At 45.8% G+C, this 27,737-nt stretch overlaps 1 protein-coding gene across 1 annotated transcript; it reads left to right on the top strand.

Moving 5' to 3' along the window:
• LOC149325092 (uncharacterized) lies at positions 1-27,445 on the top strand. Its single transcript, XM_089562712.1, has 3 exons — positions 1-165; positions 25,473-25,597; positions 26,306-27,445. Exons 2-3 carry the CDS (start codon positions 25,572-25,574, stop codon positions 26,496-26,498), a joined length of 219 nt encoding a protein of 72 aa, XP_089418838.1. The 5' UTR covers positions 1-165; positions 25,473-25,571; the 3' UTR covers positions 26,499-27,445.
• Positions 27,446-27,737: the final 292 nt, after the last annotated feature.

Here is a 27,737-nt window from a genome sequence, read left to right on the forward strand (position 1 = left end):
GGCCGCAAATGAGGAAAACGGCTGGTCCCCGCTGCAGACCCCAATCCGCCGCTTTCGGGTAGCGTTCGGTACGCATCACACGACCACGGCTGCGCGCACCGAGCACACACCTTCGTTTCGGGCAACGGCCAGGATTTTTAGGCAGACTGATCCGGTGAAACACAGGTAAGGCGTCTTGACTGACTCGTTCGATGCGGTCGGAAGGCCTCGTTCGCGTAAGGCTGCGACAGCCATGCTCGGTGAAATACGCATGTAGAGTTGTTAGGCCTAGCGGGTGCTGTGGGAACTTTTGCCTGCGGCACAAAAAAGCGCGACGCGATCAACCGCTTGTATCCAAATGATGCGCGGTAACAGATACGGGAGTAGGATTGATACTTAAGTGGGGTCGGTAGTGAGATGTCGCTTCAGCTGCGCAGTCCTTCGCAGCCTTCCTTAAAAGGACCTGCGCAGCCTTCCTTAAAAGGGTAGCTCTCGCGTGAATAGTGATTTATTGAGCGCTAACTCAACAGTATATTTTCTGTGCTTAGAAGGGCGCAAGAATTGTCGCTTAGCACCACCTGGATGCCATTTGTGGTGCTGGGAAACATGCTCATGACGGATTAATGATGAACGCTGTGGGCTAAGCTCGTGTAGAATGAGTTACGATTAATTAACGCCTTACTTCGAATAGACAACATGCATGCGTTTCGTTCTGCGAGTCGTCCACGTGCTACTAGCCTTATTCATGCAAAGAAGCGTGCCGCCCGGAAGCGACTTCCCACTTCTAAGTTTTCAGACAAAAATCCGGTCTGCTTTGTCGCCGAGAGTCGCTTCTAATTATCGTCCTATCGTCTAATTAAAGGTCCCGGCTCCGGCCTTCTATTCAACTCCGATTTCCCCATTCAAGTTAGGGGAATCAGCCGCACAGGACAATAATTTAAAATTTCTAAGGATTCTCGGAAGGTGTAGATCGACTTCCCGTGGCAAAAAGACAACCTCAGATTCCTCTTTGGTGCACCTTTAAATGCTGCTGCACTTCTAATGCGAAAGCACTTGTTGCCCTATCAGTGGCGCGGACTGAATAATAATAATAATAATAATAACAATAATAATAAACTTGATTAATGCAAGATTGCCACAGCAACAATACATGATAGGCCTGCCAAAGCCGCAGTGGGCTTGAAGGGCAGGCCGGCAGGCAGCGGCAACAAAGTGGAATACCGCTAACACCACAGTTTTAGTTGAAGCAATTGAAGCAAAATATAAGAAAAGTACTAACAGCAAAGTGGAGGAAAAAAGGAAAAAAAACACAATATGGTTACGCTGAAATGTAATGAGAGGTAGCATTCCTAAAATAGAGCAGCCTAACACTATCTGTAATGAATAACACATATAAACAGTCAATATTTGTGAACAAAGTAAACAATAACCTTTGGGACTGAAACGGAAAGGGAGCAAAAGTTCTAGAGTCGTTTTCAAAAATACACGGCCCACGGCTTCAGGCTGCGGAGCGGCCTCGGGGCCGCACCGCGGCGCTGCTGTCTCCGACCGGCGCTTGCTGCGAGAGTGCCGCGCGAGAGTGCCCCACCTTCCTCCATGCTTCGCCCTCACTCTCGAGCTGTTACGTAACGCGCCTGATAAAGTCTGTGTGCGGCGTTCGCCCGTTACGCCGCCGGGGCTCGCTTCGAAAGAGGGCGCCTGGATATTCGCGGGTGTCTGCGCGCGCCGTTCGGGCGCGAAAATCGAGTGTCATGGCAAGGTGCTCCCGCTTTGCCGCGCTCGCTTGCCGCTGCTTTTCAACAAGTGTAGGCTCGCGCAGCGCTGAGATACGGCGGTTTGCAGTGGCGAGGCTTTGCTTCTCTGTCCTAACTGCACTTCGCATGTATAGTTGTACCCAAAAGCGCGGTTTAAAATGTTTTTCATTTCGTTTTAAGGCGAGAGCTTTAATGGCCCATTACGAGAAAAGCCGGTGGCGTCTGTGTAGGGAGATGGTACAAAAAGGAGGGTGCCCTCATCGGCAATGCCTACATCATCAGGAAAGTAAAGCTGCATTGGGGTGGGTTATGGCGTATTGCTCTGGAACAGGGGTGGATTCTACTGGATTTCAGTGAATTACGTAGGATTCAATTCACCGCAGTACGCTCGTAATACTGCTGAATCCATACCCACACTTGGGGATGGACCCAAGTGTGGACCCAATAAAAACAACATAAATAAAACTAAAGAAGTACAGAGAAAAATGTATAAAGAATTGCAGAAAAGCAGCTGTCGCTGTGCATTAAGGTTTGGCACAATCGCGACGAACCTGCGCCAATTGCAGATTTTAGGTCCGCACCAGGGGCGTAGCTTCTGCCTCTCAAACACTTACTTCACTTTTGAGCAGGTGCCGTACAAGCAGGTTCACGGAGCGGCCAATTTGACAATGAAGTACTTTGAGACTCGGGCACTAGCATCGTTCACGCATGCCCCCAAAGTTTTTCAGAGATACGTGGACGATTGCTTTTGTATCTTTAAGAAAGGTTCACTGGACGCTTTTAGTCTACACCTTAACAGTATGGAACCAGAAATACAGTTTACCGTTGAAGAAGAAGTCGATGGCCGCCTGCCATTTCTGGATGTGCTGGTCTCTCGTGAACCTTCAGGACTAACCTTCAACGTCTACAGAAAACCAACACACACCGGCCGCTACCTTCATTTTGCGTCCGTTCACCCTGTTTCCCAAAAGCGTTCCTTGGTTGCCTCGCTCCTCCGTCGAAACGAAAGAATATGCACGAAAAGTGAAGACAAGTCTGCTGACACCTTGCACATACGCCATGATTTGTCTGCTTGCGGCTACCCTGGACAATTTATTGACTCGTTGGAACGACAGCTTGCACGTCCCGCGCTGCATCGGACCCCAAGTACCCAAAAGCGGGCGTCGATTCCTTATGTTCCAGGAGTTAGTGAAACGTTGGCACGCATACTCCGTCGCTACGATGTGCAGACTGCGCATGTGCCAGCCCGTAAGCTCAGGGGAGATTTGGTGCGAGTGAAGGACCCACTCGGAAAGGAAAAATTCCCGGGCATCGTATACGCAATCCCATGTGCCGACTGCGCAGCCGTGTACATTGGCGAGTCAGAGGATTTTGAAAGAAGATTGCGCGAGCACCAGAATGACGTGAAGAACCGGCGGGTGGCTTCGAACGCGCTGGCCGAACATTCGGTATCTGCCGAGCACAACAATTGACTGGACACAGGCACGTGTGGTAGCGAAAGAGAGGGACAGAGCATCACGGCTCTATCTTGAGTCGCTGATCATTCAGACGACAGCAAATACGCTGAATCGTAATCATGGTATTCTGTGATACGCCGTATATAAGGCAACGGTTCCCCGTTTCGCCTCATTGTGAACAAGGCTCCCGTGTGGGAGCCGCAACGTCATTCCATCTTTCTTTTTTGGTCGGTGCCTTTCAATTTTCGTCAGGGGCGTAGCCAGTGGGGGGGGGGGGGGGGGGGGGGGGGGGGTCAGTGTCACAACGCCCCCTGAAATTGTCTGAGTGCGCATCCCTCTCCCCACTTCTTTCGGCATTTTCCCCCATGCTACACAGGGTATGTTATTATTGAAATGTAAATACGAAATAACGAGCCTGTCGGTTTATGCTGGGAAAGATTGATGTACTTTGTCGCGGCTCCTTAATAGGAAGGGCAAGTTATCGCAGCAAACAGTCACTCTTCGTCGCCATCGAACGACGTATGACACTCCGTTTAATTGTAGGCACATTTCACCGAATTAAGCATACCTTTTCACGTCAGCCTACATTTCCATCGTTTGCATTCTCCGCAGGTAACCATAAACTATTGCGAAAATAAAAAGGTGCTTTTTTTACATACGTATATACGGTAGAAGTTTTGCCAAATGCCATTCTTTTGCTGTTGCTGGCTTTCTTGTGGAGCTGAAGCTTTTGTGTTGTTGTATATTATGTGAAAACATTGTAAATAGCGGCGATTTTTCGTACCAGTGTTTTGTGTGAGAAAATAAATGTTCCCCACTAATTAAGTCCTCGGATTCCTATGTGCACTCCTATTTTTATGTAGATATTACAGTGAACGAAGCATCTAACCCTTCTGCTTTATGAAAGCAAAAAATTACTAAGATACTGTTTGGGCGCAGGCTGTCTTTTTTTTTTTGCTTGCGGCTTACAACATCGGTCGAAAAAATTTCTCACTACGCCACTGCCCCACCTCTGTTTTTTAAACGGTCCTCGTGTATTTCGCGCATACCTGTATACGAGGAATTGATGTGAGCGCACTTTTCCGCCTGCGCTCTTTCCCATTTTTCCTCAAAGGGGTTTTAGCAAGGGTGTAGATTGCTGGTTTCACCTTGTGCCAAAAAAATTTTTGTTGCGAAAGCAACACTCCGACAGCCAAAGCGAAACCTCGGCTGGCCGCCGTAGCTACGCTGACCTTGTTTCAATTGGTCGAAATGGTCGTGACGTCACAGTGCGCGAATTTCAAACGGGGCCAATTGTACTTTGGCTAGTAACCATGCAACCAGTTAAAGAGATTGTATAGTGATGCTCCAAATAAGTGAGACTGAGTTCAGTTGATTGCTGAATTATCCAATTAGCCGAATTAACCCTTGTAGTCAAACCAGATAAATAAATAAAACCAAGTAGGAAATTGGTCGAGTTGGGGAATCGAACCAGGATCTCCGCAGTGCGAGATGAGCACGCTAATTACTCCGCCGTGCAAGCTCCATGGTTTGGAATGAACAAAGGCGCGTCTTGTGAATGCGGTGTCTTCGTTCACTCCCATCTTCCTCCCTTCCCGTTACGCCGAGGTTCAGGTGTCCACTGAGATATGCGAGACAGATAGATCTCCTTTCTTCAAAAACCAATTTACCGACGAGCAAGGCGTAGAGCCGAACGGGCGATGGCATTCTGTGGACTCCTTGGCAGTGTTGCAAGACGCTGTCGCGTTCCACTCTTTGAGGCGAAGCTTAACATAACCACACATCAGTGACACCAGCAGCAACACTGTGCTTAAGGCTTTCGCCTCACCACACTTTAGGTCAACAAAACGCCCCCCTGAATTTTTTTTTTAATTGCACTGCCTTGTAGTACAGGACTCCGGAGAAAGCATATTTCTGTGTCCTCTTTTAACTGCCGTTTGTTGGAAGGTGAGGAAGCCATTCAACGCTGCTTTATCAAGCGCAGTGATGTAATCTTATTTTATGACGTCCTAAAGAACGCACTGTCGGGGGTACTTCATTTTGTGCTGCCAGGCCTAAAGTAAACATACCAAAATCACGGGGCATTTCAAATTATTTTTTCTATCTTGGCTACAGCCTGTGTAAACGCGCATGTTAAACCGCACTGCTCGACCTGACGTCTTCACCAAAACACATTTTAGTCGAATGGTGCACTAGTTGAACTACATCAATAACGGAAGTGACTGTACAGAAATGGTTGTCATTGTTCAGTTGATGTAGTACCTCCTCGCCCCTTTTTTTTGATCAGATTTTGTTTATTTGTGATTTCTACACTTATTCAGCGAGCGCCATTAGATATATGTAAATGCCCCTGTATATTGCCTGTCTCCTTTCTGTTCATATGCCTTAGTGCGTTTAATAAACAGTATTTGGAGAAGAAAAAGTCGTAGTTGCGGACGAGCGTTTCTCATGCATCAGCAGCCATCCAACAGGTTTCGCGCCAGCGCGAATCTGAATTCAGGCCGCAGAAAAAGGTTTTTCGTTCTGGTATTACAAAGCGATTCGGACTAAAATTCACGCATCGCTCAGGCCTAGTTCCGGCACCCCTTTGGGCGACATCTTTGCTTCCGTTTCTGAACAATGTTTAATTCCGAGAGCCGGAGCTGAGAGCAATCAAGGCTTTTAACAAACGAAGAAATGGAATCTATGAGAGGAGACGCATCGGTGGCCATTCTGTGCTTCGAAGGGTTCCTGCGTTACAGCCGGCGCTACGGTTCGCGAGCATCCACCAATGAGAATAGCGCACAAATACGCAGGGACCTCTACCCCGGGTAGCGACAGTCGACTGCATTGTCGTTTGCTTTCATCAGCGTTTATTGGAATCCGGTATTTACAATACAAAGCAGAGGCGAGACTGGTCTGCACTGATATACGAAAGGACAGAAGTGCTAGTACGTTCCACGCACAATAACTGAACGGAACAGCGTACCAAATGAAATAGTCTCTTTAAAAAATGACCTTCCAGTTGCTCTTAATTATCATTTGCGAACCGTCAACGAATTGTACTTGATCAATGTGCTGCAAGTTTTATTTTTCCCTTTTCTGCATGCCTTGCGTGCATTGTTGCATGTCGCATTTAAACAATACCTGTCTCAAAACTTTTCACATCTTTTCATGCTTTTGGATTCATTTGAAGTTTCCTTGGCTATGTTTGGCTGTGTTTGTATGAACCGCTGGGCTATTAGAAATTGTCTTTACGTTTGTGCTTGTGTACACCGATGCCAAACGGGCGATTTGTTCGTATTGAAATAAATAGGTAAATAAATAAAAGGTTTGTGAAAAATGTAGATCTTAAAAACTTCGCTTCGTAGTAAGATCACTAGTACGAGTAAATCGCTCACATCGGAAGGGGGAAGACACGAGTTCTCCTCTCCTTCGAGATATTTGGAGTGATATACAAACAAGCATAACAGCACAGAGGGACAAGTAAGGACACGAGGACTAACTTCCAACACTTTATTGTGAACCGCGAGGCGGTAAATATACATGCAGTAGCGACACATTGCGTAGGCGCAGGAGACGAACGATTTTATTGGTTTCTCAGATGGTATAATTCTTTTCCTGATAGCCCAGCAGAGGCTTTTGCGATGCACTTGTCACTTACGCTGTCTATGACTTTTGCTTCAGTGATTTCGCGAGTAAGCTTGCAGACGTTCCTAGTGAGGAGACCACATGCTTCATGGAAAAGTGTGCACTTAGATTTGTATTATCCGCAATCTTTTTTATCTGTAAGATGTATGTCTGTCTGTAAGATTAATAGCAGTTCATTGATCGACTGTGAAAATACTTCGAAATTTCTCGGTGCGACAGGGCGCTCGGTGCGGTGGAGCCGTGCTTATAGCCGTCTCTTATGCCTCTTATGCTTTTTTTTTCTTTTTCTATCCTTTTTCAAACACCTCAGAACTTGTGTTAGTTGAAATTCGTAGGTGCTCCTGGAAATCGATAGTGGGCGTCTGCTATCACTTTCGTCCTGTTCACCCACCTTTGCCGACGACCATAATGACGTCATCCATGTGATTACAGTCCGGTACCCTAATAGTACTTTCATTTTACTAGGCGTCTTTAATTTCCCTAATATTGTGTGGTCAAATGTCATTCCGAGTGTAATAGTTTTTTAGGTGAAGGCGACAGACTTTTATATTTGCGCAGTGATTTCAACTTGTCCCGGCTTCTACTGCAGGCAACTCGAATTACCTCTACTATTTTCAACATTTTAGATTTAGTACTCTCCACTTCACCTGATCTTTTCTAGCCCGTATCATGCCTACAAGGGCTAAGTGACCGCTTACAGCTTGATTTTTCTTTCCCCTACACCGTACATCATCACAGTAATCACAATAAATATATCCGTGAGCGTAAACACGCTAATTTTCTTGCTGTTAACCGAGAGCTCTCTCCTTTTTTTAGATAATTACTTTCCCAGCTTTCCTTTAATGACCGCTCCGTGAATGCCAACTGAAATTTATATAAAAAGAATAAGTTTCATTGAGCACTGAAAAATACGCTGCGCGCATAGTGATCGTGTCTAACAGGCAATCCCCATGGTTAAGTCAAGCGTTAATTAAAAAGGCTCGGTACCAGGAAAAAACGTATTTTCCGCTCGGCAAAACTGACTGGCTCTCAAGAACGGTGGACTGCTTATCAGGCCGCGGCTATCGAGTACAAAAAAGCGCTGAAGTACGCGAAGGATATAATTTTTTTAATACTTTATATCAGCTTCCTTAATTAGCAACCCTAGGCAATTTTTGAGCCTAGTCTACTAAAGAGACGCTTCAGCTATCGCCCTAAACACTCAAGCAACAAACTAATCAGCCTAGTGCGCATATCTTCGGAACTCTGTATTTGTAACTGCTTTTTCTAAAAATGGGTGTTTTGAACCACCTCCCTATCCCGGTGTTAACGTTTCACCGATGAGTCCTAGTGTATTCGAACCTGCTGACTTGGAAAAACTTAATAAAATGCAAAAACTTTCCTCGTCATGTGGTATTATTAGCATAAATTCCAGGCTTATAATAACAACTGCAGTATACAGCGCTATAATAGTTGTAATAAGTTCCTGCAAACTCTTTTGACAGTCTGCATTCCGGAACACACGAAGGTCGGGAAGGTGATTCCCTTGCACCTGTGGAGAGACAAACATTCCTCATTTATTTATAGACCCTTTTCCTGTACCAGCATTTTATGTAAAATAATGCAGCATGCCATTTACTTTCCCCTTGCATCATTTTTACAATGAAATGCCTTTTTTTGCAGATCAGTACCATGCATATCTCAAGTAAATTTCCTGTGAAATTCAACTATTGTCGCTTCCGTTTGATCTAAGTGTCATGCTTGATTGGATTTCCATTGCCGGCTGTGTATCCCTAGAGCTTCGAAAGCGTTTGACGAGGTTGCTCATCAATTGCCTTTTTGAAAACTAAGCAAACTTAATCTTGATACTAGCTTTCTTGCGTGGCTGCATTCTTTTCTCACTGATCGTTCGCAGTTTGTCACAATCTATAACACTTTCTTCCTCACGTCTCCGTTTGAATCTGGGCCGTGCCACAAAACTCTGCATTGGGATCTTTGTTTTTTCTGATCTGTATCAACGACTTACCTGAGAGCTTTTGTTCATTACTTCACCTTTTTGCGGCTGACTGCGTCATATACCGCGACTCAGATGTAGCTCTTCTTCAATCCTATATTAACCACGTTCGCTACTGGGCTACGGAACGTGCAAATAAACATTAAGAAATGCAAGTACATAATAACTGCACTGCACTCGTCATAATACTGCACTGCTGTCATGGCATTCTAATAACAGTAACATCGAATTTCTGTCCTGTTGCAAATATCTAGCCATATTTACTTCTTCTAAACTCTCAGGGAGAACGCACGTAGACTATATAGGCAACTATGCTAATCGTATGCTGGGCAACATGCCCCACAGTTTCTATCTTTCTTCTAGTCCTGTGAAATTACTTGTTTACAGATCATTAGTTCGTACTAAACTCGAATATGCGGCATCTGTCTACGACCCCAGTGTATCGACACTCATCTATTAACTTTCATCTGTCTAGAACCGGGCGACTGGTTTCATTATTTCAAATTATCACCGCAACTACAGCGTGACTACTATGAAAGCAAGCTTATCGTTACCTATGCAATCAGATCGTCACCAAATATGCCGTCTTCCCTTTTCTATGGTATATATTACGGCAACTTCATTCTTAAGACTAAGGTGATCATACCAATTTGATACGTTGCACATCGCATCGACCATCGTCGTACTGTTGGTATTCCTACATGCCAAATCAACCATTTATACTGTTCATTCTCCCCAGTACGTCAGTCGGTTTCGAGCACTTTCGCAAATCTATCGTAGAAATTTTTTGCACTTCTGCTTTGAAGTCGGCTTTGACTAACCTGCTGGTGTCAAAGAAAATTAAGAAATGTAGTATTGTCTTCTTCGTTTCTTTTTTTAGTTCATTTCCTATTGCACCAAACTTCTTAGGCAGGGAATTGTTTGGGCGCGTTGGTTCATCGTCATATAGAAAGCATAGCGTAGCAGCTACAGAGGACGAAGCGAGGACAGGACAAGCACTTGTCCGGTTCTCGTCTCGTCCTCTGTAGTTACCGCGCTATGCTTTCTTCGTATATGTGCCTCTACGGCCGCATCTGCACTCATCACCCAGAAGCATCCAATCCCTGCCTACCTAACAGTTCACGCATTGAGGGCACATTTCCGACACATATCCCGGGCTCCCTCTCACCACCTTGCCAGTCTTCCTATTACCAGGCCGCGCACATCGTTTACAGACACCAATGATGCACATCGCGTCATTCTGCCGTCCCAGTTTACACCAGCCTCTAAACCGTCCTAGCCAATTTGGAGCCTGCACAGTCCCCATGTACTTCTTTCAATACCTGGCATCAGGAAGAAGACGGCCGATAGTCTATCGCCGGCGACGGTCTATCGCCGATAGAACTAAAACAAGTCACTCGGCAATATTTCCATGAGCACCATGCAAACCTGGTGCACGTCTCCACCGACGGCTCAGTGAACCCTAACAGTTGTTCGGGCTCCGTGGTCATCCCCGCAAGGACTACAGAAATTGGAGTTAGGAAAGCTCACCGGACTTCTTTGACGGGTGCAGAACTCACCGCTCTTCGTGGCGCCGTTACACACATCAATCAGCAGCGCCCTCAACAGTGGTTTATTTTCACCGATTCTAAAGCTGCCCTCCAAGGCTCGCTAGCTGCACTTCGCCGTGGAGGCCATGAAGAACTAGTCGCAGAAATTCGACAACTACATCACCCTGCCATCAATGCAGGAGATAGCGGCATAGCAGGAAATCACCGCGCGGATGAGGTCGCGCGAACTGCTCACCGGGACGGCGATTTTGTGTCGATCCCCCTTTCGAAATCAGACGCAGCGGGCAGGCTTCACGCACTTGTGCGGTACATCACGATTGCCACGTGGAATTCCGGCCAATTTTCTAATTCACGTTTAAAATCGCTGGGCCCAGATCTGAAGCTCCGGCTTCCATCCGGCCTACCCCGACGTGAAGAAACTTTACTGTGTCGCCTGTGGCTTAATGTAGCTTTCAACAACCATTACTCTCTCTTGATCGGTATGGATGATAGCCCTGCATGTGCCACCAGCGGGTATGACGAGACTATCCCACATTCTTTGTGACTGCCCTGCCTACAGCGTCGAAAGGCAGTCTCTCAGCCGTGCGCTGGAGCGTCCAGATCCACGCCCACTGAAGGAAGGGAAGATTCTCGGCCACTGGCCGCGGCGATCGTCGGCGGTGGAGACCTCAAAGGCACTGCTCCGCTTCTTGCGGACTTCTGGCCTGCATGATAGGCTGTGACTTCATGAATGCTAGCATTCATGTAATTTTCTGTTACTCTCCTTTCTCTTTCATTTTTTTATCCCCTCTCCCCCTTCCCCCCGTGAAGGGTAGCAAACCGATTATTCTTCTGGTTAATCTCCCTGCCTTTCCTCTTATTCCTCCTCCTCCTGCTTTCTTCGTCAATCATTTTAAAACAATTGTTCTGCTTGTTCGGTAGGCGCATGTGGTGAATGTTGGAGCGCCTTATCTGGCCTTTTTTTTCATGTTTGCAAAAGTACTAGTTGTGCCTTGTATGCTCACCTGGTTTTCCTTTTTCTTTCCCTTATTGAAAAAGAGGATGTGCTTAAAATGCATTTCAAACATATTGTATTAATTTCATATTTCGAATTTTTGTCCCTATGCTTAAACTGCATTACGAATGCTTTCTAAGTATACTACGAATAATATTTTGAACGTTCCTTAAAATACGTGAAGAGTACATTTTTGCCCGCTTAGCACATTTATAATGCATTAAAAATATACTGAAAATATAGGTTAAATACATTAGATTACATCAGAAATACACTAAAAATATACATTAAATACATTGAAAATATATTCACTTAAGCCTTAAAAAATGTCTACTGTTCTGCTTCACAGAATGAGACGGATTAAAGCTACATCTTAAGAACAACTTGTACAATTGAAGTTATCATCAATGACGATCGATGTACATGAGATTATACGGTCACGTGACGGCATTGGAACGGCAGAGATACCGACACAGCAAATCATGACGGAAGTCCCTTGAAGAGAAGTTTATTGGACTGATTATTCATACAAAGGGACCATAGTCCCTCACAAAGACAAGGCAGCGACTAGTGTCGCTCGGACAGCAAACAACATACTTGGCTTGCCTTATATATACCATACTTGGCTTTCCTTATATATACTCACCGAGAGAGACGCACTATCTTGCCCGGTGAGGTGTTTTTTTGCGCAAAGACTGTGTGCACAAAAATTATCCCAGAAGTGCCCTACTGGTTGCGTTTGAATCGGGAAGCGATCTAGAACAGAATTGCTAGTCGAAACTTGCGTCAGAAATAGGTCAAGAGTCGAGCCGTCAACCAACAGATGCACGGGCGTCTAAGGGTGCCGGTCGGCCTTGCCGGTCGTGGTCCTTTTCGCTGGCATATTCGGGCCCGGAAATACCCAAGGTGCCTTTGCCGGTATCATGCTATCACGTTCTCCGCACGTAGTATAAATAAGTGGTGATTACCCGCCTGCTAGAGAGAGAGAGAGGGAAAGGCAAAGATGTTAACCAGAAAGGATTCCGGTTGGCTACCCTGCACAGGGGAAGGGAATGAGGGGAATTAAAGAGGGAAGAGAGAACGAAGGGGAAATAATCACAGTCTGTCAAATAAGACAGTCGCACTCAAAAAGCGAAAGAGTGCCTTGTAAGCCTTGATGGCACTTGACTGTTGTGGCCACGGACCGAGGATCTTGGCCTCTGTGAAAGGGCGAGGGTCCAGGCGGTCCAGAGCACATCGCAGCTTATGTCTTTCGGCTACAAAGGCGGGGCACTCACACAAGATATGGGTGATTGTCTCATCACAGGCGCAGTTCACACAAGAAGGGCTGTCGGCCGTCGCGATCCGGAAAGCATACTTATTCGTGAAGGCAACACCGAGCCATAGACGACACAGTAGTGTTGCTTCACGACGCGCTACATTACACGGAAGACGGAGGCGCAGTCCAGGGTCCAATGTCCTGAGGCGACGGTTGCACAACTCTCCAAAGTTCCACGCTGAAAGTGTGAGCTCCAGCCTCAAGGAACGAAGCCGACACGCTGCGTCAATTCTCGTTACGGGGATATTAACGGGGATTCCGTCATTGTGGGCAGAACGGGCAGCTTCGTCAGCCTGGTGATTGCCATGAATGCCGCAGTGGCCAGGCAGCCACTGGAATATTATGTCATGTCCTTTCAATGCGGCGTCATGGTACAGCTTGCGGATTTCGGCAACGAGTTGTTCGTGTGACCCACGGCGTAGTGCAGTTTGCAGGCCTTGAAGGGCTGCTTTAGAGTCGGTGAAAACTGTCCAGTCATGTGCAGATTCCTGACTAATGAACTGAACTGCAGCCCGTAGGGCAGCTAGTTCTGCACCAGTTGAAGAGGTGAGATAGGTAGTCCTCACCTTCTTTAAAATAGACCTGGCCGGTATCACCACAGACCCAGCAGAGCTTGTTGAATTCACTGAGCCATCTGTGTAGACACGTATGCGGTGTTTATGGTTAAAATGCAAATGATGCAGTGTCAGTTGACCCGCCTGCTAGAAGTTACCATAAAGGAAAGGACATCAGAACAGACAAGGCTTGGGCAGTTTGGTAATTCATTGCAACACAGTAATCAAAGCGCGGGAACAACGCAGGCGTTCTCGTCCTGTCTCGTCTTTGTCCTGCGTTGTTCCTGCGGTATGATTACTGTGTTGCAATGAAAGGACGACAGGAAAGGGAGAGTTTTCACTGTTCCCTGGAACGTCATTTCGAGCTCTCAGATTGTCCCACGGTAGCTTGAAGTGTAATGCAAATATGTTTACGCGGACTGCCCATTTGTTAGGATTTAAGTATACCTGGTCGCATCAATTGCGTATTTACGAAAGTACACTTTAAAAACATTGGCAGCACCAAAATGCGTTTTCCCCAAACTCGATTTGGAGCATTAGGTAATTCAACGGCAGCTTGAAGTGTGCTAAAAGTATGCTAAGGCGGACTGCCAATTTGCTAGAATTTAAGTATTCTTTGGACGAATTAATTGCGTATTTACGGAAGTACACTTCAAATACGTTGACAACACGCAAATGCCATTTCCCGAAACGCGATTTCGAGCAGTCGACTGTTCAACGCCAGCTAGAAGTGTGCGTAAATACGTTTAAAAATACTGCCCGTTTGTTAGAATTGAAGTATATTTCGGATGAATTAATTTCATACTCCGAAAGTACACTTTTAATACATTGACAAGATGCTAAAACTGCATACATATACGTTTACAAGGACTGCCCGTTTTGTAGAATTGAAGTATACTTTGAATGAATTAATTTCATATTTCCGAAAATATACTTTTAATACTGTACACTGATAAGATGCTAAAACTGCATACATATTTTTTCACGTATTTGAAAAGTGCTCGAAGTATGCTTTATGTGAGGTATTTTTGGCATATTTTAAGAATATATTTCGAATACCAAGAATGAAATTTCAGGAACGTATTTCCTACATATTTTTAGTGCATTCATGAATACAAGATATGTTTGAAATACAATCTAAATAGCCCACCGTATATTCCAAACGTATTAGTTTTTGCTAAGGGTTTTTCTACTTTTGCTATTTACTGTTAGTTTTCTTATTGTTTTGATGTAACTTTTTTCAGTGAGCCTCATTTGCATTTAGATTTATATTAACATTCGCTGCCGGGAGGGCGTTGTCCGTGCAGACGCGCCTTTGTTGGAAGGTTGGAAGGTGGAAGGTAGGGGAACGGCCTCCCCCCTCGTAGCCGCTGCAAACTGCTCGCCGTAGGTTCCGCAACTTACGATGACTCATGGCCGCAGGGCAGCAGGCAGGAGCGCAGACAAAGGACAGCAGGTCAAGGCGGCTTCTCTCGAACTCTGCATATCGCTCCCACAATCTCCAAAAGTTTGAATCAGATGGAATTAGACCACACAAGCTGACACTTTGGTAAAATCCGGAGCAATGCGAGTGCCAAACAATTTTGTCCGGCACCGCCTAAGCACTCAGTTCATTTGAACGTAGCATGCGGCCTTCGGTTGAAGCGCATCGCGGTTCGCTTCCCGGCATAGCGATTCTAAGCTCAATTGAACTGCATTAGCGTCTCTGGTTCAGCAAAATTTTCATTTCGCTTCGCAGCCGAAAAAACTACCAAGTCCGTTTGAACAAAGTCAGCTTTCTGTAGTTGATCGAGACTTCAGGGCTCTAGCGAGGTTAATCTAAAAGCAAACACGTTTGCGCGTGCTTGTGCCACGGTACGACTGTTTCCTCCCAAAAGTGACAGGCAGCTCCCGAACAGCCTTCGGCCTACTCGCTCTGACACTTGCCGGTGTCAACAAACAGCGAAGGACAACAGCTAGAACAAACCGCTACGAGGAGAAACATTTCTGCCTTGGTGACCCTACTCGCTGGCTACTAGCAACTTCTGAGCGAACGAGGAGCACCTCTCCCGGCAGTGTCTGAGCGCCCCGGTGCTTCTGCTGCAATACAAGCCACCAGATTACGGCACCCGGCTCCCAGAGCCAAAGGTGCAGAATGGAGAATATTTACAGCTATATACAAGATAAATCGGGTCACCCTTCAGGCCCCCGCATTCACTCCCTTGTGGCAAGCTGTTCTCCGTGGACAGCTCGGTCTCCCTCTCCATTTGCGGATTCAGTACGTTCAGTTTCCAAAGTAGTACTCATCAAAAGCGTAACATGCACGGCAATTCCCTCATGCTGCTATTCCGCTGCTCTCGCTGTCAAGAAAGCATTTTAGCCTTGCCAGCAGCTCCTAGTTCGGGTCGGGCCTAACGCTGCTTAAATCCGGGCAGGCATTCCGTGAACCGAACTGAGTATCGTCCCTTGTCCCAAGAGCTTGCCACGCGTTGGGCTGCCATTGTGGAAATATGGGGGTCCAGTCTTCCGCCCCGCACACCCACTCCGTGGGTGTAGCGTTCCCGCTCGCTAACCGCCAGCTAGCTACAAAACATCGGCGACTCATTCCTCGGAAATAGAAGGCTAACGTAAGAAGGGCTTCCGAGTTACCGGCTGGGGCAAGGGCGCGACTTCGATGGCGGCGAACGTTTGTACGCGCCGACAATGGCGGCCGGGTTTTCCCGTGCGCGTCGCATTCTTTGAGGCAATACCATCCCGGAGCTGGGGGAAGTGAGGAGAGCGCGCGCTTGCTGCGCTCGCTTCGTCGTCTGGAGCCAGAAGTCCAGCGGGAAGGCACAACAGATCTCCGTGCGCCTGCCGCGGGACGTGTCGAGAGCTCTCATCGGCTCCGCGGAGCTCCGCGTATCATTCGAGGTGGCGCTCCCGTCGCTGCTTCCGCGTACCCCATTGAAGGACTTTCCTCCCCGCCCAGACGGTGTTGTCGTGACAGCACCGGCTGTTTTACCACATCCTGGACATCCTCATCGAGCGTACAGCAAACGGCATCACGATAAGCGTCTACAGGAAGGTCACGCAGACAAGGAATTACCTGGATTTTCTTTCTGCACACCCAATAGGGCAGAAACGCTCAGTTGCTGCGGCGCTTTACAATCGGGCATTGAAGCTTTTTTAAACCCTTGGAAAACAACTCGTGAAGCCCGCCGCATAAGAAAATACCTGACAAAGATCGGATATCCGCGTCGAGCACTGCAGTCAAGAGAACGACACGCTGCGTCCGCTCCAGCCGGAGCAAGAGCACTAAAAAGAAAACACGTGCAGCCATCCCATGTGTCAGCGAGACGTTCTGCCGGATACTGTGTGACAGCGGCATCCTAGTTATCCATGTCCCATTCAGCAAGCTCAGAAACCTTCTGGCACGGGTAAAAGACCCGCTTAAAAAGACAAGTTACCCTGGAGTCGCTTACAAAGTCCCTTGCAAAGGAGGCGGGGCAGCCTATATAAGCGAAACAGGGAACTTCAAGAGACGTTTCAAAGAAGACCAACGTGACGTCAGGAACGAAAAAGTTACTTCTAACGCTTTCGCTGAAAACCAGAAAAACACGGGCCTCTTGATTGATTGGGATGCGGCGCGCATACTCGGAAAAGAAAAGTCTATATCTACACGCCTGTTCAAGGAATTCCTACATATAGAAATGACAGGCCAAGCGATTAACAGGATACAGGCAATCTCCCCGAGATATACATCCAGCACGACAAGTAACGTTTTTCCTACAGTAGCAACAGCCCATCTCATTTCCATCCTGTTGTGAACAAGGCACCCGTAGTGGTGCTGAAACGTCAATGCTTTTATGTTTGTTTTTTCTTGTATGACTTTGCCGAGTGTTCGTTTGTTCATATGCTGAATTTCTCTCGCCAGACGGGTTTTCGTCGAATCCTCAACTACAGGCATTTCATGCGAAACTCGTGTAATTAGAAGGCCATGACCGCAGATCTAACAATTGTTTTTGGTGTACCTGAAGTCTCAACTGAATCGGATGCCGACCTACGCAATAAAGTTGTTAAAGATATGATCTAGGATGAGCTCGGTGTTAAGTGCTCGTCGGTATCTAGGATTCACAGTTGGAAATTAAAGTAGGACACGCCCCATTATTTTGTACTTTAAAGACTGCTTAGAAAAACACGAGTTGTGGCACAATGCCAGTAAGCTAAAAGGAACACAAATATATATCCAAATGACCACTGCGCTGACTCTTTACTGAAATGAAAGCTTCTATGGGCGAGTGAAAATCAGTTTAAAGATGAGGGCAAAAGGATTTTTCTTGTGCATGCTAACTTTCGGATCGCCAGCCGCACATACATTCTGAGATGATGAGTCCGAATCTCGTAAGGAACAACGAAGGGACAGTAGTACTAGGTCACCCAGCTAGCGCTCGCAGAAACAGCTGCGTCTACTGTGTATCAATGCACGAAGGATCGTGAATAAGACCGACAAATTGGAACGCACTTTGTTCTTTCATGACCCGCACGTATGTGTATTAACGGAAAGTTGGTTGCACGAAGCAATTTGTGACGATGAAATTGTTTCGCCAGGCTATAGCGTATACCGGTGTGACCGTACTTCTCGAGGTGGTGGTTTCGCAGTTTTTATGAAGATTCTTACTGACGTGTCTATTGTAGAAGATTTTAATTCGCGTGGAGCATTGCTACTGAAACTAGAAATCTCTAAAGAAACTTTACATCTCTGTGCAGTTTAGCGTGCTCCTGATGCAAGTGGTGATTTTCTGAACAGTTTGTGCGGTTGCGTGGTAAAATTGTGATAATAAGAGGGGACTTCAACTAGCTAGCAATTAATTGGAGCACCCCAACTAACGATGTTCGGCTTCTTTCGACCTGCTACTGGACATAATGTTCTCCCTCTCTCTTGATGAAATCGTAAAACAGCCTACTCGTGAAAAATCAATATCAGACTTGTTATTTGTTACCGATAAATTTATCGGAGGTAAGGTTTTTGTCATCATCATCATCAGCCTCACTACTCCCACTGCAGGACAAAGGCCTCTTCCATGTCTCCCCAAATAACTTTGTCCCTTGCCAGTTGCGGCCCCCGTATCCCCGCAAACTTCTTAATCTCACCTGCCCACCTAACTTTCGGCTGCCCCCTGCTACGCTTGCCTTCTTTTCGAATCCACTCCCTTACCCTTAAGGACCAGCGGTTATCTTGCCTTCTCATTACATGCCCTGCCCAAGCCCAATTCTTCCTCTTGATTTCGACTAGTAGGATGTCATTAACCCGCGTTTGTTCTCTTACCCACTCCGCCTGCTTCCGATGTCTTAACGTTGCACCGATTATTTTTCTTTCCATAGCTCGCTGCGTTGTCCTGAAGTTAAGCTGAACCCTCTTTCTTAGCCTCCACATTTCTCCCCATAGGTGAGTACCGGTAATACACAGCTGTTGTATACTTTTCTCTGGAGGGTTACTGGTAAACTGCCATTCATGATCTGATAGAATCAGCAATATGCGCTCTATCCCATTCTTATTCATCTAGTTATTTCCTTCTGATGATCCGGATCAGCTGTCACTACCTGCCCTAAATAGATACATTCTCTTACTACTTCCAGCACCTCGCCACCAATTACGAACTGCTGTTTTCTTGCTGGACTGTTGAATATTAGTTGTTTTTTTTTGTAAATTAATTTTTAAACCCACCGTTCGGCTCTGCCTGTCTAACTCATTGATCATGCTTTGCAGTTCATGTCCTGAGTGACTTAGCAAGGCACTGTCATCAGTGAATCGCAAATTATTTAGGTATTCTCTATAACCTCTCATACCGAACTGTTCCCATTTCAGGCCGCGGAATACCTCCTGTACACAGGCGATGAATAACGCTTGCGAAATAGTGTCTCCCTGCCTGACACCTTCCTTTACTGGAATTTTATTTCTGACTTTATGGAAGACTATAGTAGCTGTGCAATAGTTATAATTGTCTTCCAATATTTTCACATAGCACTCTTCCACACCGTGATTCTGCAATGCCTGCATGACAGCTGAGGTTTCCACTGAGTCAAATGCTTTCTCGTAATAAATGCAGCCTATATATAGGGGTTGGCTATATTCTGCGCATTTCTCTATCACCTGATTGATAACGTGGATATGGTCTATTGTCGAGTATCCTTTACGAAAGCCCGCCTGACCATTTGGTTGATTGAAGACTAGGGTTGTCCTGACTCTATTAGCGAATAGCTTAGTAAATACTTTGTAGGCAACTGACATCTAAACGGTCGGTAATTCTTGAAGTCGTTGACGTCTCCTTTCTTATTAAGTAAGATAATCTTAGCGTTCTTCCAAGGTCCTGGTACGCTCGAGGTCAGAAGGCATTGCGTATACAGGGTGGCTAGTTTTTTACTTTTTCTAGCACAATCTCTCCTGCGTCCTTCAATAAATCTTCTATTATCTGATCCTCACCAGCTCCTTGTCCCCTTTGCATTGCTCCTGAGCCTTTCTTTACTTTCTTTTTCTTTACTGGCGGAGCGTCCCATTGGTGTGCATGACTGACTCTCTCATGAACATTCTGATTACATTCGCTAGTTTTCAGATTTGTGTGAAACTCTTCAGCTACTTAAACTAACTTGTCAATATTGCTAATGACATTGCCCTCTTTGTCTGCTAGCGCATACATCTGGTTTTTACCTATATCTAGTTTTCTCTTCCTTTTAGGCTACTTCCGTTCGTTAGAGCATGCTTGATTTTCTCCATGTTAAACTTCCTTATGTGGGCTACCTTGCACTTATTTATTAACTTCGACAGCTCTGCTAGTTCTGTCTGTGGAGTTAGGCGTCCTCATGCTTTGGCGTTTCTTCATCAGCTCTTTAGTCTCCTGAGATAGCTTGCCGGTATCCTGTCGAACAATCCTACCACCTTCTTCTGCGGCACGCTCCTTAACGATAGCTGTGAGATTATCGTTCATTGTTTCAACATTACGGTCTTCTTCTTGAGTTAAAGCGGAAAATCTGTTCCGCAGCGAAATCCTGAGTTCCACGATTTTCCCTTTAAATGCTAACTCGTTAATAGTATTTCGCTTCAGTAGTTTCCTCCGTTCCCTCTTCAAATCTAAGCTAATACGAGACCTTACCATTCTGTGGTCGCTACAACGGACCTTACCCAGGATCTCCACATCCTCTACGATGCCAGGGTGAGCGCACAGTATGAAGTCTATTTCATTTTAGCGTGATAGGGTCGATATCGCAGAAAAGCGGGTGAGAAGCCGTGAGCGAAAAATCCCAGAAGTATTACTAAATAAAATTCATTCGGGTCGTAGCTTGGATTAGTCTACATAGTTTAAATGATCTAGTGTATTGACTACCAGGACGTGCAGGCTTTCTTGGGTACGGAAATGCGGCTACCACGTTCGCCGGCTGCCTCCGGAGGTTTATAATAATGAGTGTTTTGTGGAAGCACAGAGGCCAAGAAACTTGACACACTGCTGCTTCAACCAGTTGCTTCCACACACTCGCGCCCCTGCTCCATAATGCAAAACACGTGTGAGTGCCGCGGCCATGTTTTAATTTCTACTTCCACTGCTCATCTGCATCCTTGCGACCGAATGCTAGCACTCCACGGTCGCGTGTGATGTCTCCCAACCCGCATATCTCTTACTCTGGGGTTAAGGTTAAAGAGAAGAAATTACATGTCGCTCACGCTGGTCAACGCGATATTCAGTGGCAGCTCTTAATGCGATATGTTGTGGTTGTGAATACGAGCGTTGTGGTTGTGAGTACGAATGTGCAGTTCTATGGCGCTCTCTTCAGTATCCCACGCAGTCATTTACGCACCAGCGTATAGAGTTCGTTCGGTCGAAAAGCCGTCGGCGTCGTAGTGGTAGCTGCCGGCACTGCTCGTCGGAAAAAATCATATCAAGCCAACCGTTTGCCGCAGAATGTTCCAGATGGTGCAATACCATTCAGCCTTTCGAGCAACATGAACTTACTAGTTAAGTTAGAGAGATTGCGGCCGGAATTCGAACCGGCGACCTACAATCGGGGCTGCGGGTGTCCATCGCGATGTGTGATACCGTTAGTTCAACTCCCTTTCCTCCCATCCAATTTTCGTTTCCTTCATTACGGCACCTCTTTCTCTCTGTCTTCTTTCACTCCTACCTACCTCCCTTTCTGTACTATGGGGTTCGGGTGTCTACTGAGATGTGAGAGAATTACTGAGCCATTTCCTCCCCTCCAAAATGCGTTGAGTTCAAAGTTGTTTCCAACGGGCAAGGCGTCGCGCTGAACGGGCGATGTCGTTACGTGGGCTCCCTGGCACCGCTGCAACACGCTATCACGTTCAACTCCTCAAGACGTAGCTTAAGCGTCTTCCAATTGTTTAGTCTAACCATTGAGGCTCTTCCACCTCCACTTCCTTTTTGCTCGTTTTCGGAAGAAGAGATCCATGATCAGTAAATTATTTGTATCTGCGAACTCTACTAATAACTCTCTCCTGCTATTCCTAGATTCTATCTCTTAGTCACCTACCTCCCGGTCTCTGTTTTGCTTTTTGCCTACCTTCGCGTTGAAGTCGCCCATCAGTACAGTGTACTGAGATTTTACTTTGGTCATTGCCAATTCCAAGGTTTCCGTAGGAGCCTGAATCTCTGACCACAAACTTATATCCTTCTTCTGAGAAGTTGAAGTTTTGAAGGACAGAAATGAAACACCACAGATTAAAAATAGGGAATACAACAGAGCTGATGATGTCGCAGTAACTGCTTATTTAAGTTAACAGTTTTTTGGCACTCCGCGTGAAGTCGCCGACTCGTGGCAGCTTTTTTGTCGTATAGTTCAGTTTTGTTTTACTAACTTTGTCCCTCTGAAGAAGATAAACAAGCGTCCTTATAACCCCTGGATTGACCGGAATATTATACACACAAAACGTAAAGTAAAGCGCGGCTACAAAAGCACGGAAAATCTCGCATACATCAGTATTCGAAGCTGAAACAATAGCTATCAAGAAACATTAATTAAGCTCGGAACAAGTTTTTTGATGAAAACCTTACTGACTTCATCAAATCGGATCCAGGCAAGTTTTGGCGTTGTCTCGCTCACAGTAAAGAAGTTCTGAAACAAAAGTCCAAGATGAAGAAATAACGAAAGCAACTGAGATAGCTAACCACTTTAATAGATATTTTGAACACGTTTTTTTCTAAACCTGATGAGTGTCAGATTCCGGTACCAGCTATTGTTGCCCCGCGTGAGTTACTCATATCATGTGACGGTGTTTTGGCAATGTTATAAGAATTGGATCCTAAAAGGCTTCCGGACCAGATGACATACTGAACGTGTTCCTGAGACGCTATGCGGACCATGTTTCAGGCTTTCTAACGCATATCTTTAATCTGCCTGTTCAAAAGGGTGAGATACCAGAATGTTGGAGGAACGCACGCGTAGTTCCCATCTTCAAGAAAGGTGATCGACTTTCATTGACGAATTAACGCCCACTGTCAATAATTAGTACCTGCAGCATGTTTAGAGCACACTGTAGCACGCTGTGTATGAATTTTAGATCGAAAAAATATCTTGACGAAACATCACACGGATTTGGGAGGAACATGTCGACTGTCACTCAGCTCGTGTCTACGGTTTTCGAAATATCGTGAGTACTTCATGTATCCGGTCAAACTGATGTATTGTTTTTCGACTTTCGAAAGGCATTGAATAAGGTGCCACATAGGAAATTGCCGTTTAAGTTAGAACGAATTAGACTACCATAAGAAATATTTTAATGGATTCAGGCATATCTCAGTGGCTGGACACAGTTTGTTGACAATAGGGGCTGTTCATCTGATGTAATGTGTGTTACTTCTGGCGTCCCACAGGGCAGCGTCTTAGGCCCGGTTTGGTTTTTAATTTATATTAATGATTTTTTTATATTGTGCATGGTGACATCTGTCGATTATTCGCGGATGATTGTGTTGTTTTTAAAGAAATTTTTTCAACTGACGATTATGCCCTATTACAAAATGCACTTCTTGCGATTGACAATTGCTGCGAGATATGGGGCATGGAACTTAACGCGGAGAAAACTGTGCTATTACGGATAACTAGAAAACAGACACCCAGCATTTTCTCACATTGGCTTCAGGATGGTTTAGTTAATAAAGCTGAGACTTGTAAGTATCTGGGTGTTACACTAAAGAACACAATTTCGTGATCTAGCCATATATGAGATGTCTGCGGTTCATTATTAAGAAAATTGTGGTTTATAAAACAAAAACTTCAAAAGGCTCCGATTAAAATAAGGTAGCAAGCCTATAGTACTTTTATAAGGTCCAAACTGCAATACCTACCGACAATTGGGAACCCCCTTATACTAAAAAAGACGTCAATCAGTTGGAGCGCGTACGAAAGCAATCTATTCGGCTTATATTCAGCAAATAAGAACGGCTAGATTCCCCCTCACTTCTGATGGAGCAACACTGTATCCGTCCCTTAGCGGTTCGCAGAAAATTTCACAGGTTAAATTTTTTGCACAAATTAATTACAGGTAAGCTAATTATAGACTATTGTAATTGTATAAATAAATCTACAGTTCGAAGAACCAGACATACTCACAGTAACTCTCTATTCCCAATTTTTTCGCGAACGGAAGCATTTAAACAAAGTTTTTTTCAAGAACTATTGCAGTCTGGAACTGCTTACCGGCTACATTAGCTGATTCCAATAATTTTGCAGAGCAGCTTGAAAATTATCTCATGTAAGTTTTAGTTGTGTACTGATTGGAAGTATCCGCTGTGGTTTTCTTTAGGCTTTTTAATTTTTTGTCTACTGTTGGTTTTGGGCATAATGTCTCAAGTATCAAGCAGGCAGCTTGCTCTTGCGTATCGTCCCACTGCTGCTTGGGCCGAAAAGGCTTGCAGTATTTGTAAATAGTTTAAAAATTTCGCCTCCATACAAATTCGAACTCCGCGGCCGGGGTCGAACCTGCGTCTTTCGGGTCAGCAGCCGAGAGCCGCAACCAATGAGCCACCGCAGCAGTCGGTCCTCCCTAAGTGTTGTCAGAACGTAGAGAAAAATATATTTTTTCTTACTGCATTGAAATCAGGCGGCAGCACTTCAATTACGCTGCACACATGCCAGTGATTTCGCAATGACCTCGGGGGCATCATTACGAAGCGCAAAGTTGTGGTCCACGCTGAGAGCTGAGCGCGATTGCACACACTGCCTTTGTGCAGTGCAGTAAAAAGCGGGGTGTTGCAGACAAATGAATATCAGTAAATACAAGTGCTGTTCCGGAAACGATTTTCATATGCTCATGTTATAGAACTGTTGGGTTCCAAGACGCAGCAATGCATATCGCCCATGCAAGCAATGACGCTGCCAGTTTTATTTACCGTTTATGGTTGGTTATTGGTTTATGGGGTTTAACGTCCCAAAGGAACTCAGGTTATGAAGGACGCCGTAGTGAAGTGTTCCGGAAATTTCCACCACCTGGGGTTATTTAACGTGCAGTGACATCGCACAGCACACGGGCCTCTGGAATTTCGCCTCCATCAAAATTCGGCCGCCGCGGCCGGGATCGAACCCGCGTCCTTCGGGTCAGCAGCCGAGCGCCGTAACCACTGGGCCACCGCGGCGGGGCTTACTGTTTTTCAGTACTGAGACCGAATATTATGAGTCGTAATGAAAGAACTCCTCGCATGCCGGAGGACCCTTTTATATAATAGTACATAAGAATACAGGCGACTTGTTGGAGGGCGGTTAGAAAGCGATCTTCTATTTGCACGCTACTTCGAGTTCTCGGCTCAAGAGCCTTAAATACTCAAGTAACCCTTATTTAAAAAAGGGTTACGAGGTTTAGAGAAGCAATAGTCGTGCGCTGAATTGTTGCGATATACCATTATTGAGCATTCAAGGACAGAGCAAAGATTAAAAACAATGCTGATCGGAACTGCGTTACTCGTTCGTCCCTCCTCCTTTAGTTATTAACGGCGCCGGTGATCTTGACGATGGGGCGCACAGTAACCCGACTTTCGGCCGCAGACCGTTTCTTTTGGGCATAGACTGATCTTGCCACAGCTTTAAACCTTAGCACACCAAATTGCACACAGAACGAGTTCGCAAACAGACAAAAAAAAATAAAAGTGCAGCAAATCTAACATAGAGGTATTGTGTGAACAGCGCGCTCTAAACAGCTGAGAATCTCCGATGCAACAATCTAAAAGGTCTGTCTCACTTTTGAGCCTGTTTCCCTTTTCTACTGTGCGCATGAATTCCAAGGAAGCGGAGGAATCGTGACTTGCCCTCGACGACCAGGGCCCTCTGAGCGTGGGCGACAGGAGGAAGATCAGACCCGACGAGGTTCGTCCACTCGCTAGGATGGCTCTTCGAGCCAGAACAACCAGGTGAGGCACGCGGCACTCTGTGATATATTGTAGCATGTAAGCCGCGAGGATAAATTATGGTGTCATGCACTGCCGCTGCGTATTTGACGTGTACGCGGGATGACGTCACTCGTAGCTTCAAAGGATTCCTGAGTTCTACCTGATCAGATGATTTGCTTTTTTTTTTGCTGGCAGGCAATATTGCGGATTTGCAGGCACTGCCACATGAAAAACGGATTTCACTAATTCAGATACCCTGAGCCAGGGCACACGATCACCAAGATTGACTGAATGCTAAGGCTCATCTAATCAAAATTTTTGATTAGCCTACTACATACCTTCATATAAAATGAACAGTAAGCTGGTCGGCCTGTAAGTCTGCCTGCAGCCGCAAGCTTTTACACTTGCCTAATTTATTTTACTGGAGTCACAAATGAGACTCAAAGTGAGCGTTGAGAATTCTGCCTTGCTTTTCTGACACAAATACAGTGGTGTTTTAATAAATGTATGTTTAAAAGTGAGTTCTTTGTGTCAAATAAAGAGCCCCGGAAGTAGTAATTGCCAGAAGTAGTAATTCCTCGTGTAATAAGATATGAAAAAGGTTATATTAAGTTACTGTAATTTCATTGCAGCAAATATCTTGTGTGGTCCAGGGCGACCAGTTCCCAGCCTTCAACTATCTGACGCGTGCTCTAGCTGAGTTCCCCTCTCCTTCCGCTGTTTACGCAGGGGCACGTTGAGGGCCGACGATCCGGGACCCAGCAGCAACCACGTGGGTGCACTGAGCGAGGAGCGGCCGCGCAGGACGCTCTCGCTGGCCGTCAAGGTGCTCATTGTGGCTGCCGTGATCATCATCAACCTTCTTATCTACGCTAACCTGCAATACTTCAAGCTGGAGGCGTCCTCGTTCGAGGAGCAGTGACATCGCTCGCATCATTCGGCGTTATCTGTGCGTCCGAACAGTTTTCTGTGCATCCGAGCAGTCGCGCCTACGACCACAGTGGAGCGATGTTTGCGAAATGTGTGCACGGCTAACGCGGGGTATTCGCCTTGTCGTTGTATGGCCGGGATACCGATGCCCCTTTGAGATGACCCTTACAGGCTTGTGACAGAGGAATGCGTTCTCATGAAATGTAGCAGAAAAACTCTTTGAAGCATTTGTACCGCGCGAGGCAGCAGCGCTATCATTTAACTTAGACTACCAAAATACTAGCAGTTAAAATTATATGCTGAATTCAGCGTACGACCAGTAGTGCTATTGCATGAGTTCTTTCGGAATCACATTGTGGATGCTAAGGAAGAGTTTTATTGGTGGAGCCATTAGTGAGCAATATGGCTGGTTCGAGTGCTGATTTTTAGAAGCACTCGTTTTACTTCATGTACTTGAAGTAAAACGAGTAGACCTACTTAACGTATGCGACCTACTGACTAGACCAACTGAGTACTGAGTCACCCACTGAGTAGACCTACTTCACGTAAGTGAAGTAGGGTGTAATGAGCGGGTCAGTTGAGAAGTGATTTTTCATTTCTTTTAAACGTGCGTAGACTTGCTTCACGTACGTGAAGTAGGTCTAGGCTCGTTTTCGACAAATGAAAAGTAACTTCTCAACTGACCCGATTATTAATGTGACCTCCTACGCTAGACTGGGGATAAAAAGCAAGTCGAAAAAAGACCTTGCAGGGCCTTACAGTTGTATGTCTTGCGGATTGCGCTTGAAGTTAAATGGAGCACCGCTGCATGTGTGCAGTTGCAATCTGCCACTTGCGTATATTCTTCTCAGTTCATTTAACCACTCGCCTGTCTCTTAAATTGTTTTACATTGTTTGTCACGTAACCCCCGTCATCTAATAAATTTTATTTTCTTCAGACATTGTATTTCTTTTCTTCCATGCATAACGACACCATAATCGTCGTCATCAATGTGGAGCTCATGGGATCTGCTTAGCATTGGTCTCTTGGTTCGGGCCGCCCCTACACCAGCAAGTTTTGTGAATTCCTTTGTCCCCCGTGTGCCTCTGTGCGACCCGACTACTTTTTTCAGATCCCTCAGAGAGTGCCCTGTAACCGGAACAGTCCGTCGCTTACCCCTCAACCGCTTAACACGTCCTGCCTAAATGTCACAGTATGCTCTACCTTACATCTATTCTAACTGGACAGCTC

This window comes from Amblyomma mixtum, chromosome 10, assembly GCF_055824585.1.
Source record: "Amblyomma mixtum isolate Tamu chromosome 10, ASM5582458v1, whole genome shotgun sequence".
NCBI classification, from domain to species: Eukaryota; Metazoa; Arthropoda; class Arachnida; order Ixodida; family Ixodidae; genus Amblyomma; species Amblyomma mixtum.